General features: G+C 35.0%; 1 protein-coding gene across 2 annotated transcripts in view; it reads left to right on the top strand.

The window, feature by feature from the left end:
- Window positions 1-21,931, top strand: part of DNAJC10 (DnaJ heat shock protein family (Hsp40) member C10) — a 60,686-nt gene extending 38,755 nt beyond the window's left edge. For both annotated transcript variants that reach the window (XM_002928421.3, XM_019809162.2), the window contains exons 13-23: window positions 91-205; window positions 8,138-8,265; window positions 8,585-8,701; window positions 12,177-12,278; window positions 12,917-13,072; window positions 13,927-14,060; window positions 15,164-15,217; window positions 15,464-15,611; window positions 17,599-17,718; window positions 19,430-19,534; window positions 20,591-21,931. In XM_002928421.3, coding sequence (XP_002928467.2) covers window positions 91-205; window positions 8,138-8,265; window positions 8,585-8,701; window positions 12,177-12,278; window positions 12,917-13,072; window positions 13,927-14,060; window positions 15,164-15,217; window positions 15,464-15,611; window positions 17,599-17,718; window positions 19,430-19,534; window positions 20,591-20,602 — 1,191 coding nt within the window. In that variant the 3' untranslated portion in view covers window positions 20,603-21,931. The remainder of the gene's footprint in view (window positions 1-90; window positions 206-8,137; window positions 8,266-8,584; window positions 8,702-12,176; window positions 12,279-12,916; window positions 13,073-13,926; window positions 14,061-15,163; window positions 15,218-15,463; window positions 15,612-17,598; window positions 17,719-19,429; window positions 19,535-20,590) is intronic.
- The last annotated feature ends 335 nt before the right edge of the window (window positions 21,932-22,266 follow it).

Consider the following 22,266-nt stretch of genomic DNA (forward strand, 5'->3'; position numbering starts at 1 on the left):
AATTTGTTAGAGCAATGTCATTCCTTTGTGAATATTTCAAAAATGAATGCATATGATTTTGTTTTCATCAAATTAAATTTTCTGCTTTAGGTTGGCAAGTTTGACTGTTCCTCTGCACCAGACATCTGTAGTAATCTGTATGTGTTTCAGCCATGTCTAGCAGTATTTAAAGGACAAGGAACCAAAGAATATGAAATTCATCATGGTAAGAAGGAAAAAAAATGGTAAAATTTATATTTAGTTTCAAATAGTAATTTTGTAATTGTTCTTTTTACCGTTTTTTTTTTTTAATTCTTTAATTGACATGTAGTTGACACACTGTGTTATATTAGTTTCAGGTGTACAGCAGTGATTCCACAACTCTGTACATTATGCTGTGCTCACCACAGGTGTAGTGACCATCTGTCACCATATGATGCTATTAACAGTACCATGGGCTATATTCCTATGCTGTACCCTTCAGCTCCATGACTTATTCATTCCATAGCTGGAAGCCTGTAACTCCCGTGCCATTTCATCCATTTTGCCCATCCCACTGTCACTCTCCCCTCTAGTAACCACCAGTTCTCTGTATTTATGAGTCTGTTTCTATTTTGTTTTGTTTTTCAGATTCCACACATAAGTGAAATCATATGATATTTGTCTTCTCCGACTTATTTCACTTAGCATCATACATTCTAGGTCCATCCATATTGTTACAAATGGCAAGATCTTATTCTTTTTCATGGCTGAGTAATGATACTCCATTTGTGTGCATGTGTATGTCTGTGTATATACACGCATCTTCTTTATCCATCTATCAGGGGATACTTGTTGTTTCCGTATCTTGGCTACTATAAATAATGCTGCAGTAAACATAGGGGTGCATATATCGTCTCAAATTAGTTTTGTTGTTTTCTTTGGGTAAATACTCAGTTGTGGATTACTGGATTGTGTGGCATTTTTAATTTTTTGAGGAACTGTTCTACTGTTTTCCACAGTCGCACCAGTTTATATTCCCATCAACAGTACATGAGTGAGGGTTCTTTTTCTCTACATCCTTGCCAACTCTGGCCATTTGTCTTTTTGTTGTTAGGTGTTCTGACAAGTATAAGGTAATAATAGCTCATGTGGTTTTGATTTGCTTTTCCCTGATGACATTAGATGTATCATTCAAGGGGCAGCTGGGTGGCTCAGTTATTTAAGTGTCCAACTCTTAATTTTGACTCAAATCATGATCTCAGGGGTCATGAGATCGAGCCCTAGGTGAGCGTGGAGCCTGTTCAAGATTCTCTCTCCTTCTCGGGACACCTAGGTGGCTCAGTTTGTTGGACGTCTGACTCTAGGTTTTGGCTTAGGTCATCATCTCATGGGTGTGAGATCGAGTCCCTCATTGGGCTCCATGCTTAGCGGGGAGTCTGCTTGAAGATTCTCTCCCTCTGCCCTCCCCCCACTTGCTCAGCACACACGCATTCTCTCTAAAATAAATAAACCTTAAAAAAAAAAGATAATCTCTCCCTCTGCCCCTCACCCCCTCACACACACTCTCTCTATCCCTATATATAAAGTTTAAAAAAAAAAAGTATCATTTGAAAATATCTTCTCCCATTCAGTAGGTTGCCTTTTCTTTTTTTGATTGTTTCCTTCAATGTGCGCCTTTTCTTTTTTTGATTATTTCCTTCAATGTGCAAAAATTTTTTATTTTGGTGTAGTCCTGATAGTTTATTTTTGCTTTTGTTTCTTGCCTGAGGAGACAGGTCTGGAAAAATTGTTGCTAAGGCCAATGTCAGAAGTTACTACCTATGTTTTCTTATAGGACTTCTTTGGTTTCAGGTTTCACATTTAGGTCTTTGATCCCTTTTGAGTTTATTTTTGTGTATGGTGTAAGAAAGTGGTTGAATTTCATTCTTTTGCATGTACCTTACCATTTTCCTAACACTGTTTACTGAGGAGACTCTCTTCTCCCCATTGTATAATCTTGCCTCCTTTGTCAAAGATTAATTGACTGTGTAAGCCAGGGTTTATATCTGGGGTCTCTATTGTGTCCCATTGACCTAAGTGTGTGTTTTTGTGCCATACCATTTTGTCGTATTTACTATAGCTTTGTCCTATATCTTGAAATCAGGGAGCATGATATCTAGATTTGTTCTTCTTTTTCAAGATCACTTTAGCTATTTGGGGTCTTTCTTGGTTATTTTTACCTTGTTTTATATGAATATACTTACTGTAAATAACTTCACTTTTGTTAGTAAATAGATTCCTTTTGGAGAAATATTTTTTGAATTTTATTTAGTTATTTTATTCTCTTTTAAAATAATTAACTTTTTTCTGCTCACTATTTTGATTAGTGTTTCAGCAAGAATGCTGGTGACATATCAAGTTAATAAAAATTTAGGGGTCTTATTAACAGAAGTAAGCAACACCTATGGTTTCCATTTCCAGTGTGCCAGACTAGCATCTCAGCCAGGGGCATTTTCCAGATTTTTCCTTCACTAGACTATTAAATTTTTCTGTGGCTACTTTTATCTCACTTGAATTTATAATTACGTTTTTACATTTCAGCTTGTGGGGGATTTTAGCTCTGCCTTCATGTAAGTGCAGTTGCAATTATGAGGATTTGGGATACCTCATAGTCCCTGTCCTGAAAAAGGTCAAATGTAGCAAAAGAAACACACAGACTACTAGCTATAACACAGCTAAGTGAATAACAGATAGCGACTGATGTTATGTGCTTAGAAATGCTAAGTTCTCTTAAGAAATTTAAAATATCAGGGTGCCTGGGTGGCTCATTTGGTTAAGCGTCTGCCTTCAGCTCAGGTCATGATCCCGGGGTCCTGGGATCAAGTCCTGCATCAGGCTCCCTGCTCAGTGGGGAGCCTGCTTCTCCCTCTGCCTCTCTCTGCCTGTCTCTCATGAATAAATAAATAAAATCTTTTAAAAAAAATGTTAAAATATCATCTGGTGGGGTTGACAGAAGGAGATAAGACAATATGAAAAACATTGTAATGGCCACTATGAATAAATTAGACCTATGTGTATATAGATCCAGAGATGATATTTGAATTGAGATGACATTTGAATGCTCAGTTTCTCAAAGCAAATACAGAAAATCAAGAAGTGAGGCTAAGCCGAAGGAACTATGTGAGCAAAGTCTTGGCAAGATGAACCTAACGGTAACTCCTGTTTATTTAGTACTTTCTACAAGTCAGATGTTTTTCTAAAGGCTTCACATACTTTTCCCTTTCTGTTTTTATCTTCACAACAGCCCACCACGGGAAAAAACAGTGGCTCAGGATAATTATTTACCTATGATCAACAACTAGTAACTAGTCAAGGTAGATTTTGTATCCAAATATGTCTGACTCCAAAGCCTAGGATTATACCAGCACTAAACTGTACTATCTCCTAAAAGTGCTAAAAATGACCACACTCAAATAATGGAGTTCTGTTCTTTTGTCTCTGAAATAATTCTGATTTCCCCCCCACCCTGTGTTTGCTGCCTTATTTCCAGTTCATCACCTCCTTCATTTACTCTGTTACCGTCCTTTGGTAAAATTGACAGTCTCGTGTCATTTTTCTGCCTTGACTTTCTTGATTTCTTTAAGTATTTAAAAAAATTTTTTCTTTGAAGTATGATTGGAATACAGTATTAGTTTCAGGTGTACTATATAATAATTCTCTTTTATATATACATTACAGAATGATCACCATGATGTTTGGTTACCATCTGTCACCATATAAAGTTATGTTATTATTGACTGCATTTCCTGTGCTATACTTTACACTCTTGTGACTTGTTTATTTGTAACTGGAAGTTTCTACCTCTTAATCCCCTTAACTGTTTCACCCTTTCTCCCACCTCCCTCTCCTCTGGCAGTCACCAGTTCTCTGTATATCTGAGTTTGTTGTTTTGTTTTGCTTCTTCATTCATTTTGTTTTTTATAGATATTGATAAGACAGATGTCCAAGATTTTTCTGCCTGTATTTTCTTTTAGGAGTCATGGTTTCAGGTCTTGTATTTAGGTCCGTTATATGTTTTAAATTGATTTTTGTATATGGTATAAGAAGGTGGTCCAGTTTTATTCTTTGGCACATAGCTCTTGTTTTCCCAGTACCCTTTATTGAAGAGACTGTCTTTTCCCCCATTGTATGTTCTTATCTCCTTTGTCACAGATTGACCGTATAAGTGTGGGTTTATTTCTCTCTATTCTGACTCTCTATTCTGTTCCATTGATCTGTGTGTGTTTTTGTGCCGATACCATAGTGTTTTGATTATTATAGCTTTATGGTGTATCTTGAAATCAGGGAGCACGATACCTCTGGTTTTGTTCTCTTTTTTCATGATTGCTTTGATTCTTCTTGGTCTTTTGTGGTTCCATACAAATCTTAAGATAATGTGTTCTATTTCTGTAAAAAATGCCATTGATGTTTTGATAGGGATTGCATTGAATATGTAGATTTTTAGAGATCGTATAGACATTTTAATAACATTAATCCTTCCAATCTATGAAGACTGTATATCTTTCCATTTATTTGTGTCCTCTTCAATTTCTTCAACATCTTATAGTTTTCAGAGTACAGGTCTTTTATCTTCTTGGTTACATTTATTCCTAGGTATTTTGTCCTTCTTGATACAATTATAAATGGGATTGTTTTCATAATTTCTCTGATAGTTTGATATTAGAGTATAGAAATAGCACATATTGAGGAACCTGGGCGGTTCAGTCAGTTAAGTGTCCAGCTCTTGGGGTGCCTGGGTGACTCAGTCAGTTAAGCATCGGACTCTTGATTTCAGCTCAGATCATGATCTCAGGGTTGTGAGATTGAGCCCCACGTTGTGCTCCATGCTGGTCGTGGAGCCTGCTTAAGGTGCTCCCTCTGCCTTTCCCTCTGCCCCTCCCTGCCCTCAAAAAAAAAATGCAGATTTCTGTATATTAATTTTGTATCCTGTTATTTCGCTGAGTTGACTTGTTCTATTAGTTTTGAGAGTCATTTATTTCTGCTCTGATTTTTATTTTTTCCTTCTATTAACTTGGGAGTTTATTTCTTCTTTTTCTAGTTCTTTTGAGATGTAGGGTTAGATTGAGATTTTTCTTGTTTCCTGAGGTAGGCCTGTATCTCTATAAACTTGCCTCTGATTTTTTTTGAAGATTTATTTATTTATTTAAGAGAGTGAGGGAGTAAGAGAGAACACGAGGGGGGTGGGGAAGAGGCAGAGGGAGAAGCAGACTGATTTTTTTCTTCTATTAACTTGGGACTTTATTTCTTCTTTTTCTAGTTCCTTTAAGATGTAAGATTAGATTGAGATTTTTCTTGTTTCCTGAGGTAGGCCTGTATCTCTATAAACTTGCCTCTGATTTTTTAAAAGATTGTATTTATTTATATATTTATTTGAGAGAGTGAGGGAGTGAGAGAGAGAACATGGGGGGAGGGGGAGGCAGAGGGAGAAGTAGACTCCCTGCTGAGCAGGGAGCCAGGTGCTGGGCGTAATCCAGGAACCCTGTGATGATAATCTGAGCTGGAGGCAGACTTAACCCACTGAGCCACCCAGGCGCCCCTAAACTTGCCTCTTAAAACTGCTTTAGGTGGGTTCCATAGATTTGGAACTTTGTGTTTGATTTTTGCCATAAGGTATTTTCGTGTGGCCTAACTTGATGATCTTGGAGTGTCCCATGTGCCCGTGAAAGGAACGTGTATTCTGTTTTCGAAAGGAATGTTCTATATATATTAGGTCAAACTGGTCTAATGTGTTGTTGAAGGTTACTGTTTTCTTCTTGATTTTTTTGTCTGAATGATCATCCATTGATGTATGTGAAGTGTTAATGTCCCCTGTTGTTATTGTATTACTGTCGCTTTCTCCCGTTATGTCAGTTAATACTTGCTCTACATATTAGGTGCTCCTATGTTGGTATTTATAGATACTTATAATTATTTCCTCTTGTTGAAATGATCCCTTTATCATGTAATGTCCTTCTTTGTCTCTTATTACAGTCTTTGTTGTAAAGTCTGTTTTGTCTGTTATACGTATTGCTAGTCTAGTTTTCTTCATATTTCCATTTGCATGGAATATCTTCTATCATCCCTTCACTTTCAGTCTGTGTATGCCTTACATCTTAAGTGAGGTTTTTATAGGTAACCTATAGAGGGGGTTTCGTTTTGTTTGCTTTTGTTATCCATTCAGCCACCCAGCGTCTTTTGTTTGGAACATTTTGTCCATTTACGCTTAAGGTACTTACTGATGATAGGTATGTATTGCCATTTTCTTCATTATTTTCTGGTGGTTTTGTGTTCTTCTCTGTTCCTTTTTTCTCTTGTGATTTGACGACTTTCTTTAGTGTTATATCTGATTTCTTTGTCTTTATTTTTTGTGCATCTGTCATAGATTTTTGGTTACCATTAGGTTCACCTATAACAACCTATGTATGTAGTAGTCTTTTCAGTTGAGTGTCACTTAGGTTTGAATGCATTTTAAAAGCGTGACATTTTATTCTCCCTGCTGACTTTTTTTGACATCTTATTTTACATCTTTTTATTTTGCATATCCCATAGCTAATTATGGTAGATACAGATTTTACTACTTTTCTCTTTAAATTTCATACTACCCTTATAAGTGATTGATCCACTACCTTTTCTACATGTTTAGCAATGTTTGCCATTACCAGTGATTTTTTGTTTCGTAACTTCTAACTATGGCCATTTCTTTTCTGCTTACATTTCTTTTAAGGCTGCTTTAGTGGTAATGAACTCCTTTAACTTTTGTTTGCCTGGGAAGCTCTCGCTCCTTCAATTCTGAATGATAACTTTGTTGTGTGGGGTATTCTTGGTTGTAGAATTTTTCCTTTCGGTACCTTGAATATATCATGCTACTCCTTTCTGGCCTGCTATGTTTTTGCTGAAAAATCAGCTTATAATCGTGTGGGGGTACTCTTGTATGTAACTAGCTGGCATGGCTCTTGCTGCTTTTAAGATTTTCTCTTTCTCTTTAGTTTTGACGTTTTAAAAATGTGTCTGGATGTGAATTTACTTGAGGAGTTCTTGTTTGGTCTTCTCTGGGCTTCCTAAATCTGTGTATCTGCTTCCTTCCCCTGGTTAGGGAAGTTTTTCAGCTCTGATTTCCTCAAATAAGTTTTCTGCCTTTTCTCTTTTTTCTCCTTCTGAAATCTCTATAATGTCAATATTAGTATGCTTGATGCTGTCCTAGAGGTCCCTTAACCTAACCTATACTCATTTTTTATTCTCTTCTTTTTGCTGTTCAGCATGGAGGATTTCCTCAACTCTGTCTTCCAGATCCCTGGTCCAATATGCTGCTTCTAATCTGCTGTTGATTCTCTCTAGTGTGTTTTTAGTGTCAGTTATTGTATTCTCTGGCCCTGACTCACTTTTTAGATATTTTTTTCTTTATTTATTCTCTATTTAAGTTCTCACTATGTTCATCCACGTAGTGGATGATTATGCCATTGCCAAGATAGGGAAGGTGAGAAAAGGAGCAAGGTCACGGGAAAATACCTCAACTTCAGTTTTAATATATTTGAAATGTTCCTGTGACATCCACGTGAATATTTTCATTGGGCAGTTGGTAATACAGGTTTTGAATTCATAAGTAAAGTCGAGTTTGAAGAACCAGATTTTATAGTTGGGCCACAGAAGTAGTTCAGGTAAGCATAAAGAACACAAGTACTGAAAAGAAGTGGTTACTCTGCCTCTGAGGATGAAGGAATGTTGCAAAGATAGGTCCTTCAAGAAACAGAAGCATATAAGAAAGGTACTCCTGGCAGAGCAAACCTGTTTACATATAGTATACAGAACACTAGACCCTCACCAAAACCAATGTGTTCAATAAGTTTATCTTCATTTCTTTTTTTCTTTTTTTTTTTAAGATTTTATTTGTTTATTTGACAGAGATAGAGACAGCCAGCGAGAGAAGGAACACAAGCAGGGGGAGTGGGAGAGGAAGAAAGGCTCATAGCAGAGGAGCCTGATGTGGGCCTCGATCCCATAACGCCAGGATCACGCCCTGAGCCGAAGGCAGACACTTAACCGTTGTGCCACCCAGGCGCCCCTATCTTCATTTCTTTATTAAGTATAAAAACTTTGAAATGTTTCTGTGGATAGAAAGGCAGAATGTGGATTTTAATTTTTCTTTTATTCAATTTCAAAGGAAAGAAGATTCTATATGATATACTTGCCTTTGCCAAAGAAAGTGTTAATTCTCACGTTACCACACTTGGACCTCAAAATTTTCCTGCCAATGACAAGGAACCGTGGCTTGTTGATTTTTTTGCCCCAGTAAGTTATTTTTATCTGTCAAATTTCAGTGTTGTCAGATTTTCTCTTATCATAGCAAAAAGACATTTTCTAGATAGTCTTGAACCATGAGTACCAAAATTGTGTTACTCAGTTTTGGCCCCTATCACGTATTGCTTCTAAGAGAACAGGGATGTACTTGCCCCTCCAAGGATTAAGTACACACACGCACACGCACACGCACACGCATAAGATTTGCCACTAAGTATGGTTTATGTTACTTAGTATATATTGCTTGTTGTAGAAATGTGGTTTTTTGTTTCATTTAGCTCAGTGCTTATGAATATTCTTTCTTTCGTAGTGGTGTCCACCATGTCGAGCTTTATTGCCAGAGTTACGAAAAGCATCAAAGCATCTTTACGGTCAGCTTAAGTTTGGTACGCTGGATTGTACAGTTCACGAGGGACTCTGTAACATGGTATGTATAAAATAACTTGTTCTAATTAACACTTTTGTAAAATAGGTTTTAAGTTACACTGACAAAGGTCTCTATTTCAAAATGTATGTCTACATTTAGAGTAATTATTTAATCAATTTCAACAAAATGATATAAAATCATGACTGGATTAGAACATGCATAGACAACATAAATAGTTGAATGTAGACATGGTCTTATTTATCAAACTTGGGAAAATATTTAGTTTACTTGATAAAATACATGATTTTTCCATTATTTAAAATCTTTATAATTGCAGGCTCATAGCAGAGGAGCCTGATGTGGGCTCAATCCCACAACGCTGGGATCACGCCCTGAGCCGAAGGCAGACGCTTAACCGCTGTGCCACCCAGGCGCCCCAAAATCTTTATAATTTTTGACTCAATATTACCTTTTGGCAGACTGTAGTTTGATTCTCAGGTTTTCCTCATAATTGTCTTCTAAGTATAGTTAGTAGATGGAAATTTTTTAAATGAACAAGCTTTTTGAACCTTTGTTTACATAAAAATATTTTCTTAGGTTAATTAATATTCATTCTTCAATTCCAGGACTAACTAGAAATTATATATCTTGTCATGAAAGTATGTAATGCCACTTAAAAGATACTCTGGGAACAAGTCTCTAACACCTAAATCAAATCACACCTTGAGATCTGTCTGTGTGTAGGGAATCAGTGTAGAGGAACATGTTAAGTGACACCATGGACGTGAAATCTGCAAGTCCCAGCATGTAGAGGATCTATCTTACAGGACAAACACCTAATTTATTGGTCAGATACACTGAAAGGTGTGAAAAGAGATGAAAGAGACTCCAAAGACATATCAGTCAGTGCAATGTTTACGTCTCATTTGGATGCCAAACCAACTCCAAAAAAATAAGCAAGCGCCAATTGGGGAAATTGGATCCCTGACAGGGTATCCGATAATTATCAGGAATTGTTCATTTTTAGGTATAAAAAATGACAGTGTAGTTACACTTGGGGGAAAGTCCTTATATTTTAAGTATACAGAAATATGGATGAAATAAAATCATCTGGAATTTGCTTTAAAATAATCTCGTTGTAGGAGTAGAGTTGGGAGGGAGTATAAATGAAGTAAGTGTGCCCATGAGTGGATGATTATTGTAGCTACAAGAGTACGTGCAAGTTTATTGCTGTCTGCTTTTGTTTGTATTTTAAGTATTTTATGAAGGCAAACTTTTTTAAAAAGAGAAAGAAAAATGGGGGAGAAGGAAGGAAAAGACAATAATAGGTTTTAAAAACAAGTTAATGAAGAGTAAAATCTTTATGGCATCTGTGTGAGGAAGACTTTCTCAGCCCACACACACAAGGACAAAATTAATGTGAATGATTTTGACTACATTAAATGTTAAAACTATTGCCAAAGAAAAAGACGCTATGAAGTTAAGACAACAGACTAAATATTTACAGCATATGTAACTGACAGGAAACCTTACTGCCAGAATATTTGACTACAAGTCAGTTTTTTTAAATAGATAAAATGAAAAATTTGAGACATTTAGGAAAAGAAATCCAGCAAACATAAAAAATCTTACACTTCACTAGCCATCAGAAAAGTACAAATTACAACAATCCATTAAATTAATCCATCAAATTAACAAAAATTTAGAAATCTGACAATAGCAAGTATATGGATAAATTATCCAGTCACATAGTGGAATACCATAGAGCATTTAAAACTAGATCTATCTTTACCAGAAGGGTAAGTCTCAAAAATACATTATAAGATGACAAAAGCAAGTTGCAGAATAGCTTACAGAGTATGATAGAATTACAAGAAATTTTCTAATGCTCCAACATTTCACTGTACTGGCCAGGGATACATATGCATGTCACAAAAGTATAAAAACATTAGTGGATTGGATATATACTGATTTAAGGCTATCGATTGTTCCTACTTTCAGGGAGGAAAGGAAATGGGATCAAGAAAAAGAACTTAAGCAATCTGCCACACTGGCAAAGAAGTTAAACTTCCTTAAATATTGAGAAGGGATATGTGGGTATTTGTTAGATGGTTTCTCTCTTCATTCTGTTTGAAATTTCATTTAACTATGTTTAAAAACTAAAATAAGATCTTTAGTTTTGAATGTCTTGTATGTGACATTGAAAAGATGCTAAGCAAGATACAAACAATGTTATAAATAGTAATTATCTTAATTTGAATTCTTCTAGTTTTTCTACTTTTTATCTAAACTATTAACTATCCTTTAGATAATTGAGTAAAATTAAGGATTTAAAACTGTGGTGTCACCTGAAATAGAGGCTGGGAGTCATTACTAATTGGTGGACCTTGACCAAGTCACATAGCCTGTCAATACCTCCATTTTCTCATCTATAAAGTTGATGTGATAATTTTAGCTTCTGAATAGAGTTGTTGTGCAGAATAGATTAGAAAGTATATGTTTAAGGGGCGCCTGGGTGTAGCTCAGTCGATTAAGCGTCAGATTCTTGGTTTCGGCACAGGTCGTGATCTTGCGGTCATGGGATTGAGGCCTGTGTCAGGTTCTGCGCTTGGCATGGAATCTGCTTCAGAGTCTCTCTCTGTCTCTCTCAAATAAATAAAATCTTTTAAGAAAAGAAACTACATGTTTAAGTGCTAAAAAGGTGCCCAACATATGCTAAACACTAAGTAGGTTAACAAAACAGTCATACCTAATGAGTTATTTACATTTACACTCATTTTACAGAAGTTTGATAAATATTTCCAGCGTTTTTGCTAAAATTATTTTTGAATCCTGGTCAAAGATTCCAGTTTGCTGCAGAGTGCTTGTTAACTTTATGGTTGCAAAGATCAGCTACAGTAAATTCACATAGATATCCTTATAACTTTTAGAAAAATAAAAATTTAAACTTCAAAGAAGTGCTTCCTGGGCCAGTGTTTATGTTAATTCTGAGGAGGAAATTACAGTATTTGTACCATAAAAGCTATCTTGAATGAAGAATAAAAGGTGACCATATTCTTGACATGAGTCATAATTCCTTAAGTTAAAATATGGTTATGTACGCATTATTAATTTCTTTATCCTTGCTACTTTGTTTCATTTTCTTCTGCTAGACAAATTGGAGCATTATTGTGGTTTCAGAAAAACTCAAGCCAGAGATTAGCCTGCTCTTTACAGCCTTATCCATTTTGGTTCAGGAGAGTCAAAAGGGCCCATGCTCATAATTAGCCATATTACGGCTATGCGCACTTCAGTGTTTCATTGCCCATGGATTTTATGGCTAATGGACTAGCTATAAAAAAGGGTCATTTATCAATGCAACTGTGAATCCATTTTCTTTGCCAAATTTGGCCAGGCTAAAATTTTTCAGTTACCAGCAGTTTAGCGATGTTTTTTTTAAATGTTATTATTGTTACTTAAAAGCAAGCTGGTTATAAATTTGAAACCAATAGATAAAATGCATAAAATCTTTCATTTGTATTCTCATTCCTAACAGTATAACATTCAGGCTTATCCAACAACAGTGGTTTTCAACCAGTCCAATGTTCATGAATATGAAGGACATCACTCTGCTGAACAGATCTTGGAATTCATAGAGGTATTTTAAATTAATTTAATTTATAGTATTGTAAATTACAGAGGTAAATTATTTTTAAATAGTTTTGGGTTTTGTGTTGTTTTTTTTTTATTATTTCCCCAGTGAAGCTAACATCTTTGTTAGTATTACCACATCATGGTAGACTGAAGCTTTATTAAAACAGCATTTGGAGCAGGTGAGCTGATAGGGAGGTTGATCAGTATCTCCAGTCAGACTGTCAGGAAAATAGGATAATAGACTTTCCATTAATAATTAAAGGATCATTTCCAAACCAATCATTGGTTCTGGAACAGAACTATATGGCCTGTGTAGACATCTGGGCACCTCTTAGAACTTTTTGCCCCATCTGCTGTCACCTTAAATAAAGTTGCCTCTATTCCCTACCTAAGATGATTTTAATGATACATAGAAATAAGAAAAAAATATACCTTGATTTAAGAAAGTTGATGGGCAAAGTCCAAACTTAACTAGGAATAATTTCTTCCTTTTTAAAATAATTCACTATAGATTGTCTTTTAAATATCCATAAGTATCTTTTGATTACTCGGAAACAGAAACTTCTCTAAGTGACAACAATTTGCCAAGAATATATGAACACCTTTGTATATCTGTTATAATGAAAGTTATATTCTCTTTAGGATCTTATGAATCCTTCAGTGATCTCTCTGACACCCACAACTTTCAATGAACTAGTTAAACGGAGAAAACATGACGAAGTGTGGATGGTTGATTTCTATTCTCCGTGGTGCCATCCATGTCAAGTCCTCATGCCAGAATGGAAAAGAATGGCCCGGGTATAGTAGTTTATTTTAAAGCTTAACATGCAGCATCAATTTGTATTTAACAGAACTATTTTGAAACTGAGATGAACCCACCTCTAGGTTATCACTTATAACAGTTCTAATTATACCAGTTAGATTTCAACCCTATTTCTTTCTAATTGGGTGAATGGTATAGAATAATNGAATGGTATAAAATAATCTTCCTTTTTTTTTTTTTTTTTTGCTATGTCACTTGCTTGGTACATATCTGACCAAATTTCTGCCGTAGTCAACCCAAAAATTCCTTTATTTCTATACAAATAGACATAGTGTTATAAATCATGAAAGATTGGAAAAGTTACTTAAATATGAGAATGGAAAATGAAATCACTATTTTATATTTCTAAGAAAAAGTGAACAAAGAATTAAAAGTGATTTCTAGTATCGTAACATGTAAGATAATGCAATTTTGTGTCCTTTTCAGTAAAATTTTAAAATTTGGGCATGAGTCAGTGTGCTGCAACGCAGATCTCTATTTGAAGAATAACTTTGAAATACCATTGCAGAGACCTTCATTAGTTCCTTGTTTCTAACACTAAATTTTAGAAATGCCTAGTTTTCCCCCCACATAGAACATGAATGAAATCTGTTGTTTAATCTGCAATAATTGTCTTAAGATCTTAACTACAACATTACATTTTCAGTTCATTACTGTAAGTGTTCTACTATGTTTTAAACCCTTACCCATTTTTTTATTTGGTGAAAATCACTGATAAATAATATAATAACCATGTCACAGTGGTAATTTTTCTATTGTAAACATAAATAGTTAATGGAGGTAACTTTATTCTCATCACTTTGATCTGTTTCCTTTTTCTCTTTTGTAGACATTAACTGGACTGATCAATGTGGGCAGTATAGACTGCCAACAGTATCATTCTTTTTGTGCCCAAGAAAATGTTCGGAGATACCCTGAGATAAGATTTTTCCCCCCAAAATCAAATAACGCCTATCAGTATCAGTAAGTGTTGCCTAAAATTTAAAGACTTTTATTATAACCATTTATTTAAACAGTTAAAAATTTAAAACTTATCTTAGGGGTGCTTGGCTGGTTCAGTCAGAAGAGCATGTGACTCTTGATCTTAGGGTCATGAGTTTGAGCCCCACGTTGGGTGTAGAGATTAGATTACTTAAATAAATAAGCTTCTTTTAAAAAAAAAAAAAAAAAGTTAACTGAATAAAAGTTAGCCCAACAAATATTTTTTGGGAGCCCACGATGTTTAAAGATCATGTGCTAATGAGAACCTCTGAAGATGAAAAAAGAATTGAATGATCCCAATGTTCATGAAGCTGGCACATTAGTAGAGAAGAAGATAAACAGAGGCAGTACTAACATTTAGTCAGTATTTGGTTTCAGGTACTATACTAGATCCTCTGCTCACATTATTCCCATTAGTTCTCACATATACCCTGAGAAATAAGAATTATTGCCCTTTGTCCTGTTACAAGTAAGAAAACTGATTAATAGACCTTAAATAACTTTGTCAAGTTACACAGCTGCTAAGGTTTGTAATTGAGTATTCAGCCCCATCTGTGTCAGTGCCCATCGTGTTTCTGTAACACCGCACAGCATTTGAGGTAGAAAACTCAAGTGCAAGGCAGAATATAAGAAATATTATTTAAAAAGTAAAACTGACCCGTGGATTGCAAAGGAGGAAAGGATCACAGCTGTGAGAGGAAATCATGAAAGGCTGTGTTTATGAGGTGGCTTTTGACACGGGTCTTAAAAGTACATAGGAATTTGACAGACATAATGACCAAAGGTTCTGAAACTGAAGTCTTAGACATTCGGAGTGTTACCATTCCCATGCATCTATAGGAGATGTCCAGTGGGCAGCCAGACATTCAGGGCTGTCTGGAGCACAAAAAAAAAAAACATCAAGACTAGAGAAAAATGTATTTGGGAAGCCCTATAAGTAGCATTTATAGCTAGGTGTATCTGAGAAGGGAAATGGTATGTAGTCAATAAGTTAAACTTTTAAATTGCTGCAGAGAAATGGTTTTCTGAACATATCCAATAATAGAAAATAGTATCTACAACTTACATATTTTTTCTTCTTTCAGTAGTTACAATGGTTGGAATAGAGATGCTTATTCCCTGAGAATTTGGGGCCTAGGGTGAGTAATCAAAGTATGCATCATTGTATAAAATACATTCAGTGCTATTTACCTTCCTCTTACGTCTGTAGTTATATTTATTGTGAGTTGTTTAAGGCTGTAGCATTTTAAATTACTTAATAAAGAACTACAATTTACCAAGATAACTTTGAAGTCATTTTTAACTTAGAAACTTTTGCAATATTATATTTTAGATGCTTGCTTTGGTTTCATATAATTTAAAATAATTTTGATCCCTTGCCACAGATTTTTACCTCAAGCATCCATAGATCTAACACCTCAGACTTTCAATGAAAAAGTTATACAAGGGAAAAATCATTGGGTGGTTGATTTCTATGCTCCTTGGTGTGGACCTTGCCAAAATTTTGCTCCAGAGTTTGAGCTCTTGGCTAGGGTAAGTCTTGTCTGTCTACTTAAATAAGTTGTAGTCACATGCATGTTTTAATAATTAGATAAAATAAGTTATTTAAAAATTAGATAAAATGATTAGCTATAATTATATTTTAAATATAATTCTCTTAGAAGTTTCCTGTGAATTTTTTAGAACTCCATTTCTCTGACTATAATCTTTGCAGATTTCTTCCTTCTTTATTTATGCTTTTAGCTAACATCTCTGTCTTGCTTGATGATATCTACCTAACCATAACAGCCAGACACCTCACCTCTTTTGCTTGTTCCCTAGTTCTTTCCTTTCCACCATTACTCTGCTGCTTGCCAGGCCATCATAGATCCTATCAGTTCTGTCTCTTAAATACTTTCAAATCTGTCATCTCCTCTCCATCTCCTCTGCTAGCCTCTCCGTTCAAGCCCTCACCATCTCATGTGTGCCTTTGAGCTACTTTCATGTTTCCAGTCCGCCTTCTTCAGTTCTGCCCTGATCATCTTTCTGCAATACTCCCTTCTCAGGCTTCCTGTGAACAAGTTTCTGGACTTGCATCCTTGATTGCAGGTCTCTGATGGGACCCTTCCTACCTCTTCAGCTTTATCTCCGTCCCTACCCCACACTTTACAGTTCAGGCACAACAAAGTTTTGTGAACAAGGTTTGTTGAACAAGCACATGCTGTTCCATCTCTCTAAGATGCCTTTTCCTGGCGCCTGGGTGGCTCAGTCAGTTAAGCATCTGCCTTCGGCTCAGGTAGTGATCCCAGAGTCCCAGGATCGAGTCCCACGTTGGGTGCCCTGCTCAGTGAGAAGTCTGCTTCTTCTTCTGCCCTTCACACTGCTTGTGCTCTCTCTTGCTCTCTCTCGCTCTCAAATAAATAAAAATCTTTTAAAAATAAAATAAAATACCTTTTCCTTACCTTGGTCATCTGAATCTTTTTCTCCTTGTCCTACAAACCCAGCTTCAGTTGGTACTTCTGTGTTTACTGTCCTCAGTCAGTTCACTTTGGTATCTTGTACTCCATTGGTGAATTTACACAATGGATGTTAAATATTTAGTTGCCTGTCTTCTCCATAAGACTGAGGTACTTGAGGGCAAGTTTTACAGGTCTTGTCTAACTCAGTAAATGCTTATAAAACTTAACTGAATGCATAAACTGAATACAGTCTGAGTTTTTGTTGTTTCTGTCACCATCATCCTGCTCATTAGCTAATCCAGATTGTTAGCTTCCTTGCTTAAAGGAGCTTTGCCAGGGGCTATAAAACACTCACTAGAATGAGAAAGCTCCAGTTTCACCAGCCTAAAACAATTTTCAATCCCAAGCCATGGAGATTTCTCTAGCAAAGGGATTTCAGAGCTCCCAGGAGTCACAACGTTATTTTAGTTATTGCATTGTCCTTCAAATAAGAGGTTATTCATTTTCCACTTACTAGATCTTCTCTTATGCTTCCTTCCTTTTCTCTAGTAATTCTAAGAAAATGTTTTTACTCCCTTTGTATACTGAAAAACTTAGCATATTTTGTAACACAACCATATCTTGAAAATAGCAGAAAGTTATTCAGTATGAGAAAGATTATACCCTGAAAGATTATACCCTGAAGAGCAAGTCAGAGGCCTGGTAGAGAGGAACTGGAGGCTGCAGTGTAGTTGTCAGCCTTCCACAAAATGCAGAGTGCTACCTCAGCATGTGAGACCAGAGAAAGGAAGAAGGCAGGTGAGGGCAGAATCTGAGGTATTTGTGGTGTGACTGACAAGATGTGGGTACCAGGAAGGAGCTTTTCTTGATAAGATGAAGAGTGTATTTGCTCTTGGAGAGGTGGTTCTGGGTAAATGGCATTTAAAGAGCCAGTAAAAAGTTGGAAGCAATCTTATTAGGATGGAAAGGAGGAAAGCTTAAGTTTTTAAAACAAGTCTTTAAAATTATAGAGTTGAAAATTTTAGTATCCTTGCCAAATAATTTATGCCACAGAGAATAGCAAACTATTTCTCTCTTTTCAGATGATTAAAGGAAAAGTGAAAGCTGGAAAAGTAGACTGTCAGGCTTATGCTCAAACCTGCCAGAAAGCTGGTATCAGAGCCTATCCAACTGTTAAATTTTTTTCCTACGAAAGAGCAAAGGTACGTACAAGGCCTTCCTATATGTGCCTTTCCTTTAGCAGACCAGGTGGAAAAGATTTGTTATTAGTCTGAATTTTTTTATTAGCTTTTTCTCCTTTTTACTTGTATATGTTAAAAAAAAGCTTCAATAATATGCATCAAGTGATTTTAAAAGGGTTTTCTGTCTCAAAGTTGATGATTCACTGCCCTAAAATTTTTAGTTTTCTGTGAGTAGAGAATTTAAGGTAATTATTTTCTGTGAAGTTCTATATTTCCTACTTTTAGAAAAATAACTTATATTACCATTATAATTTTCCAGGAAAGGAAAAAAATTAAAATACTATTATCATAATATTTTTGAAATAGACTAGTACCAGAACATTTATCTTGAGAAGTTATTTATTAGTGCTTTAGACTATAATATAAAAGTTAGGGTTCCTTGGTTTGGTTATTACTCCCTTCTCTGTGCCACTATGTTTGTTTGTTTTCCCCAAAAAGAAAACTAGACATCTGATGGGTCTTAAAATTCAGGTGATAACCCCTATAGTCATTTATATAAATGCATATATCGTTCAACAAATATAATTGCTAACTGAAAGTACTCATGACTTTTGCTATCCTGAGTAAAAAGCATGACATTTTTGACAATAGAAGTGTAATTAAATAAGGATTTGCCATATATTCATGTTTCCTGGTAAAACATTTGAAATAAGTAATTTCAAATACTTTTATACTTTTTGAGAAAGAATATCAGCTTAAGATCTCTTATTAGAAATTATATTTTGGAGTTAAATAATGAAATTGGAAAGATGAATTTCAGAAGTCTAGTATTGTCATCTAGATTTTTCAGTGAAGGATTTTGATTTGTCAAAGAGGTTAAGTCTGTCTTAAGAACATCCTGGGGTAAGCAGAACTAAATGAGAGTAAAGGAGCTTATACCAGTACCTGAATTTTCATTCCTTTGGAATCACTGACTCAACTTTGATTCTCAGAACAGCTGAGAAATGGGTGACATGGATAGGGGTCTTCACTGACGTAGAATGATGTTAGGGAAGTATCAATATAATGAGCAGTCACAGAATTAATCTGGCCATAGAAGGAGCTGTTTGAAAAGATGATGTTACCATGTGTCTAGAGAAGCCCAGAAGACCAGGCCAGATTTGAAAACCAAAGCAGAATAATGATTGTGGTAAACAGCAGTACAACTCAGATGGGCAGTAACACACAAAAGCAAGATCCTAACATAATGTGGAGTTCCTTCCAGGAAGAAGGAAATAAATGACTCCAGATCCAAGATAAGCAAGCCTGATCTATTGACCAACCCCCTTCTCTGCTTTTCAACCACCTTCCTGCTGTGAGCAGATGAGAACCAGGAAACATATATTACTTTCCATTGTTGTTGTTGGTCAAGGTTTTAACTGTGTCTGTGATTTGTATTAGATTAAAATGATTTGAGTCCAATGGGGGATGTCTTTTCTTTACAATTTAGTTGTTTTAAGGCAATTGGAGATAGCAATACATTTTTCCAAGGAATTATTTTACATGTTCCCATAACAGTAGTGTATTTAAGTAATTTATGAGTTAACTGCTTTTGCAGCATTATTTCCTTGAAGGAATTTGAGTTTCAAACATTTAGAACTTTTAAGGAATATTTCATCAAATTTCTTAAATGGAAATGGCATTTTTTTATTAGATACCTAAAAGATTATAAGAGCAGTGTTTTTAATTTTAGAAAAATATTTGGGGAGAGCAAATAGATGCCAGAGATGCAAAAGAGATTGCTACCTTAATATATGAAAAATTGGAAAATCTCCAAAATCATGGAAAAAGAGATAAGGTAAGGACTAAATCTAGAGCTGACTTCGGCAAACATTATTCTTATTGTATATATCTATCAATAAACAGGTATAATGAAAACTTCAAAAAATAGTAAAGTTGAAGTTTCTTAATATGGAAAAATATGACAATCAGTCTGTATACACTGATAAGCTTAGAAATTTGGACAAGTAAAACCATTTAACACAAGATAGTGAACTGTGGCCATAAATTATTTAAATTATGTTCAGATATAAATAAAGCATTGACTTGGGAATAAATATACTGGAGCCTCATAAAATATTTTGTATAGTAGCAAATTTTCTTCTGGTAGAGTCAGGATGTATTGGAACCATATTCATCTTGGCCCCTTCTTGAATTTTTATCTATCAAGAGGCAGTGCAACCCCTTTGCTACTCTGTGAAAGAACTGTTCTTTTTTCCCTTTTTTAAATCATTGTCATTCTAGGACATACTTAAAAACAGACCAAAGAGTCCATGAATGCTGGACTGCTGAGTGGAATTTAATAAAATCACGCATGAGGGTTTTTTTGGATTCTTTCCCTATAAGGTGAAGAAGGACAAAAAAGAACAGCACAGATTCTGGAGAGGGCTAGAGATGTCTGGCTTTATAGAACCATATTAGAACTGCAGACTCCAGTATAGAAACCTTACATCCTGTTTTGAGAGTTATAAATCTTTAGTTTCTTGGGTTTACAAAAATATTTTTCTGATATTTTGACTGTTAGCTTCCTCAAGAGGTTTTAAAGTGTGACTCTTATCTCAANGTGACTCTTATCTGTTAAAAGTTTGAAATAGAAAATGTTATTAGTCATAAACCAGAATATCACAATTGAAATTAAGGTAAAAAACATACCAATATGACTATTTAAGTAAAATTAGTAGTATCTGCATGGACAGGTAAGAACTAAAAGATACCCTTTTCTTTTCCATTGTTACAGTTAGGCAAAGTATATTTCATGCAGTGATCCATTAATTATATTTGAAAGGTAAAATACCATAATCAACATTTTAATATAGATTCATACTTTCTTTCAATCACTTTTACATTATTGTAGGATGAACTTTAAGGATGTTGAAGATGAAGAAAGAAAAGGAATTCTAACCAATGACATCAGAAGGCATCTTTTTAGGATGTTACTACATTCTTGGTGGGAATAAATGAACATTATCTTGGACTTGTAATTGCACTGTCTGAATTCTATACAACACTGGTATAAATGAAGGGTCTGCAAGCTTTTTCTGTAAAAGGGCAGATCGTAAAGATTTTAGGCTTTGTAGACCATATACAGTTGTCACATATCTGTTTTTGTTTTGTTTACAACCTTTTAAAAAATGCAAAAACCATTCTTAGCTCAGGGCCATACACAAACAGGCCACAAGCCACATTCAGTTCCTGGCCCATAGATTATGGACCCTTGGAAATGATGTTAAGACTGGCTGGTTCAACATGAGCCTGCTCTGTTATGTACATACATGTCTAAGTTTTACAAAACTGTATTCCATTCCTTAAAGTTTTGTGGCTGGCCTGAAAAGAAATAACTTGGTTTTAGTCACCTGTTCTAAAAATGGATGAAATGGATTCTGTTTCATTTAAAAAACACACGTTGTGGCAAACATACCCTATTTTCATGCTGTATTATACTGAAGCAATTCTTCACTTTCTTTCTTTTCTAAGCGTTGAAGAACTGATTTAAATTTTTCACAATTGAGAAAAATTTTTGTAACAATGAATAAACCCAATAGATTTCTACAGCATCTAGAAATACCTGAGGAAAACCGTATTTGTAGCTATTAACTGGCACTGTAGAGTATCCCAAATATATCAAGTATTTAGAGTTCTCCATTTTAAACGTGTTATTTTCTGAATTGCTTTCTTAGAAGTTTTACCCTGTGATAGTAATTGACTTTTGAAGTATTGTTTTAATATTTATGGTTTTGCCTTCTGGACTTTGATACAGATCCTTTATTTACATTTGCCTTCCCCCCAGCCAATAGTTGTGGTTTTTCACTAGTCTGATTTTTTTCATTATTCGAATAGGAAAAGTAACTTTGCAGTTTTGTTTCACTATAGCTCATAATGACACTGTGGTTATTCCATTTATTAGTTTGCTTCTGGATGCTGCTGTTTTCAGATAAATACTGGCATAACTGAATTTATTTTTGTAAGAAAGAAAAGTATATAAAATCTAAGGATGGGACCTTTTCATTTCACAGTTCAGACTAAAAGAATCAAATTTTCCTTGCATCTTAACAAAACATGTCAATAATGTGCAGTTGTTCAGTTACAATTCAGAGTGTATGGAATGGTAAAAATTCCAGTTGATCAAGAGGTCAGCAAATTAAAAAAAAAAAAAGGTTTTCCCAAAAACTTATTAGGATTCTGCTTTATAATATTAGAAGAGTTTTATTTTTTTTATGTCACTTTATCTCCTTCCCAATATTTCCTCATAAAGATAATTATTTTATCACTAATATCTACAAAAACAAATTTTATTTTCAAGTCTAATATTCTCCCATTTTGCTTCAGTTGAATCCTTTAAGTGCTACTACCCTTAGATTTCACTTCACATATTTGGGCATTTACAGAACAATTGCCACTTCTAACTTTAATTTAATACCACCTTTTTGAAATACAATCAGTAATGCAAGTGCCTTTTATGTGTTAAATTTTCAGAGCCTAAAAATCTCAAAATTGGTTCTCAACAATAATCCCAAAATGGAAGACCAAAAG

Source organism: Ailuropoda melanoleuca, chromosome 2, assembly GCF_002007445.2.
Source record: "Ailuropoda melanoleuca isolate Jingjing chromosome 2, ASM200744v2, whole genome shotgun sequence".
NCBI classification, from domain to species: domain Eukaryota; kingdom Metazoa; phylum Chordata; class Mammalia; order Carnivora; family Ursidae; genus Ailuropoda; species Ailuropoda melanoleuca.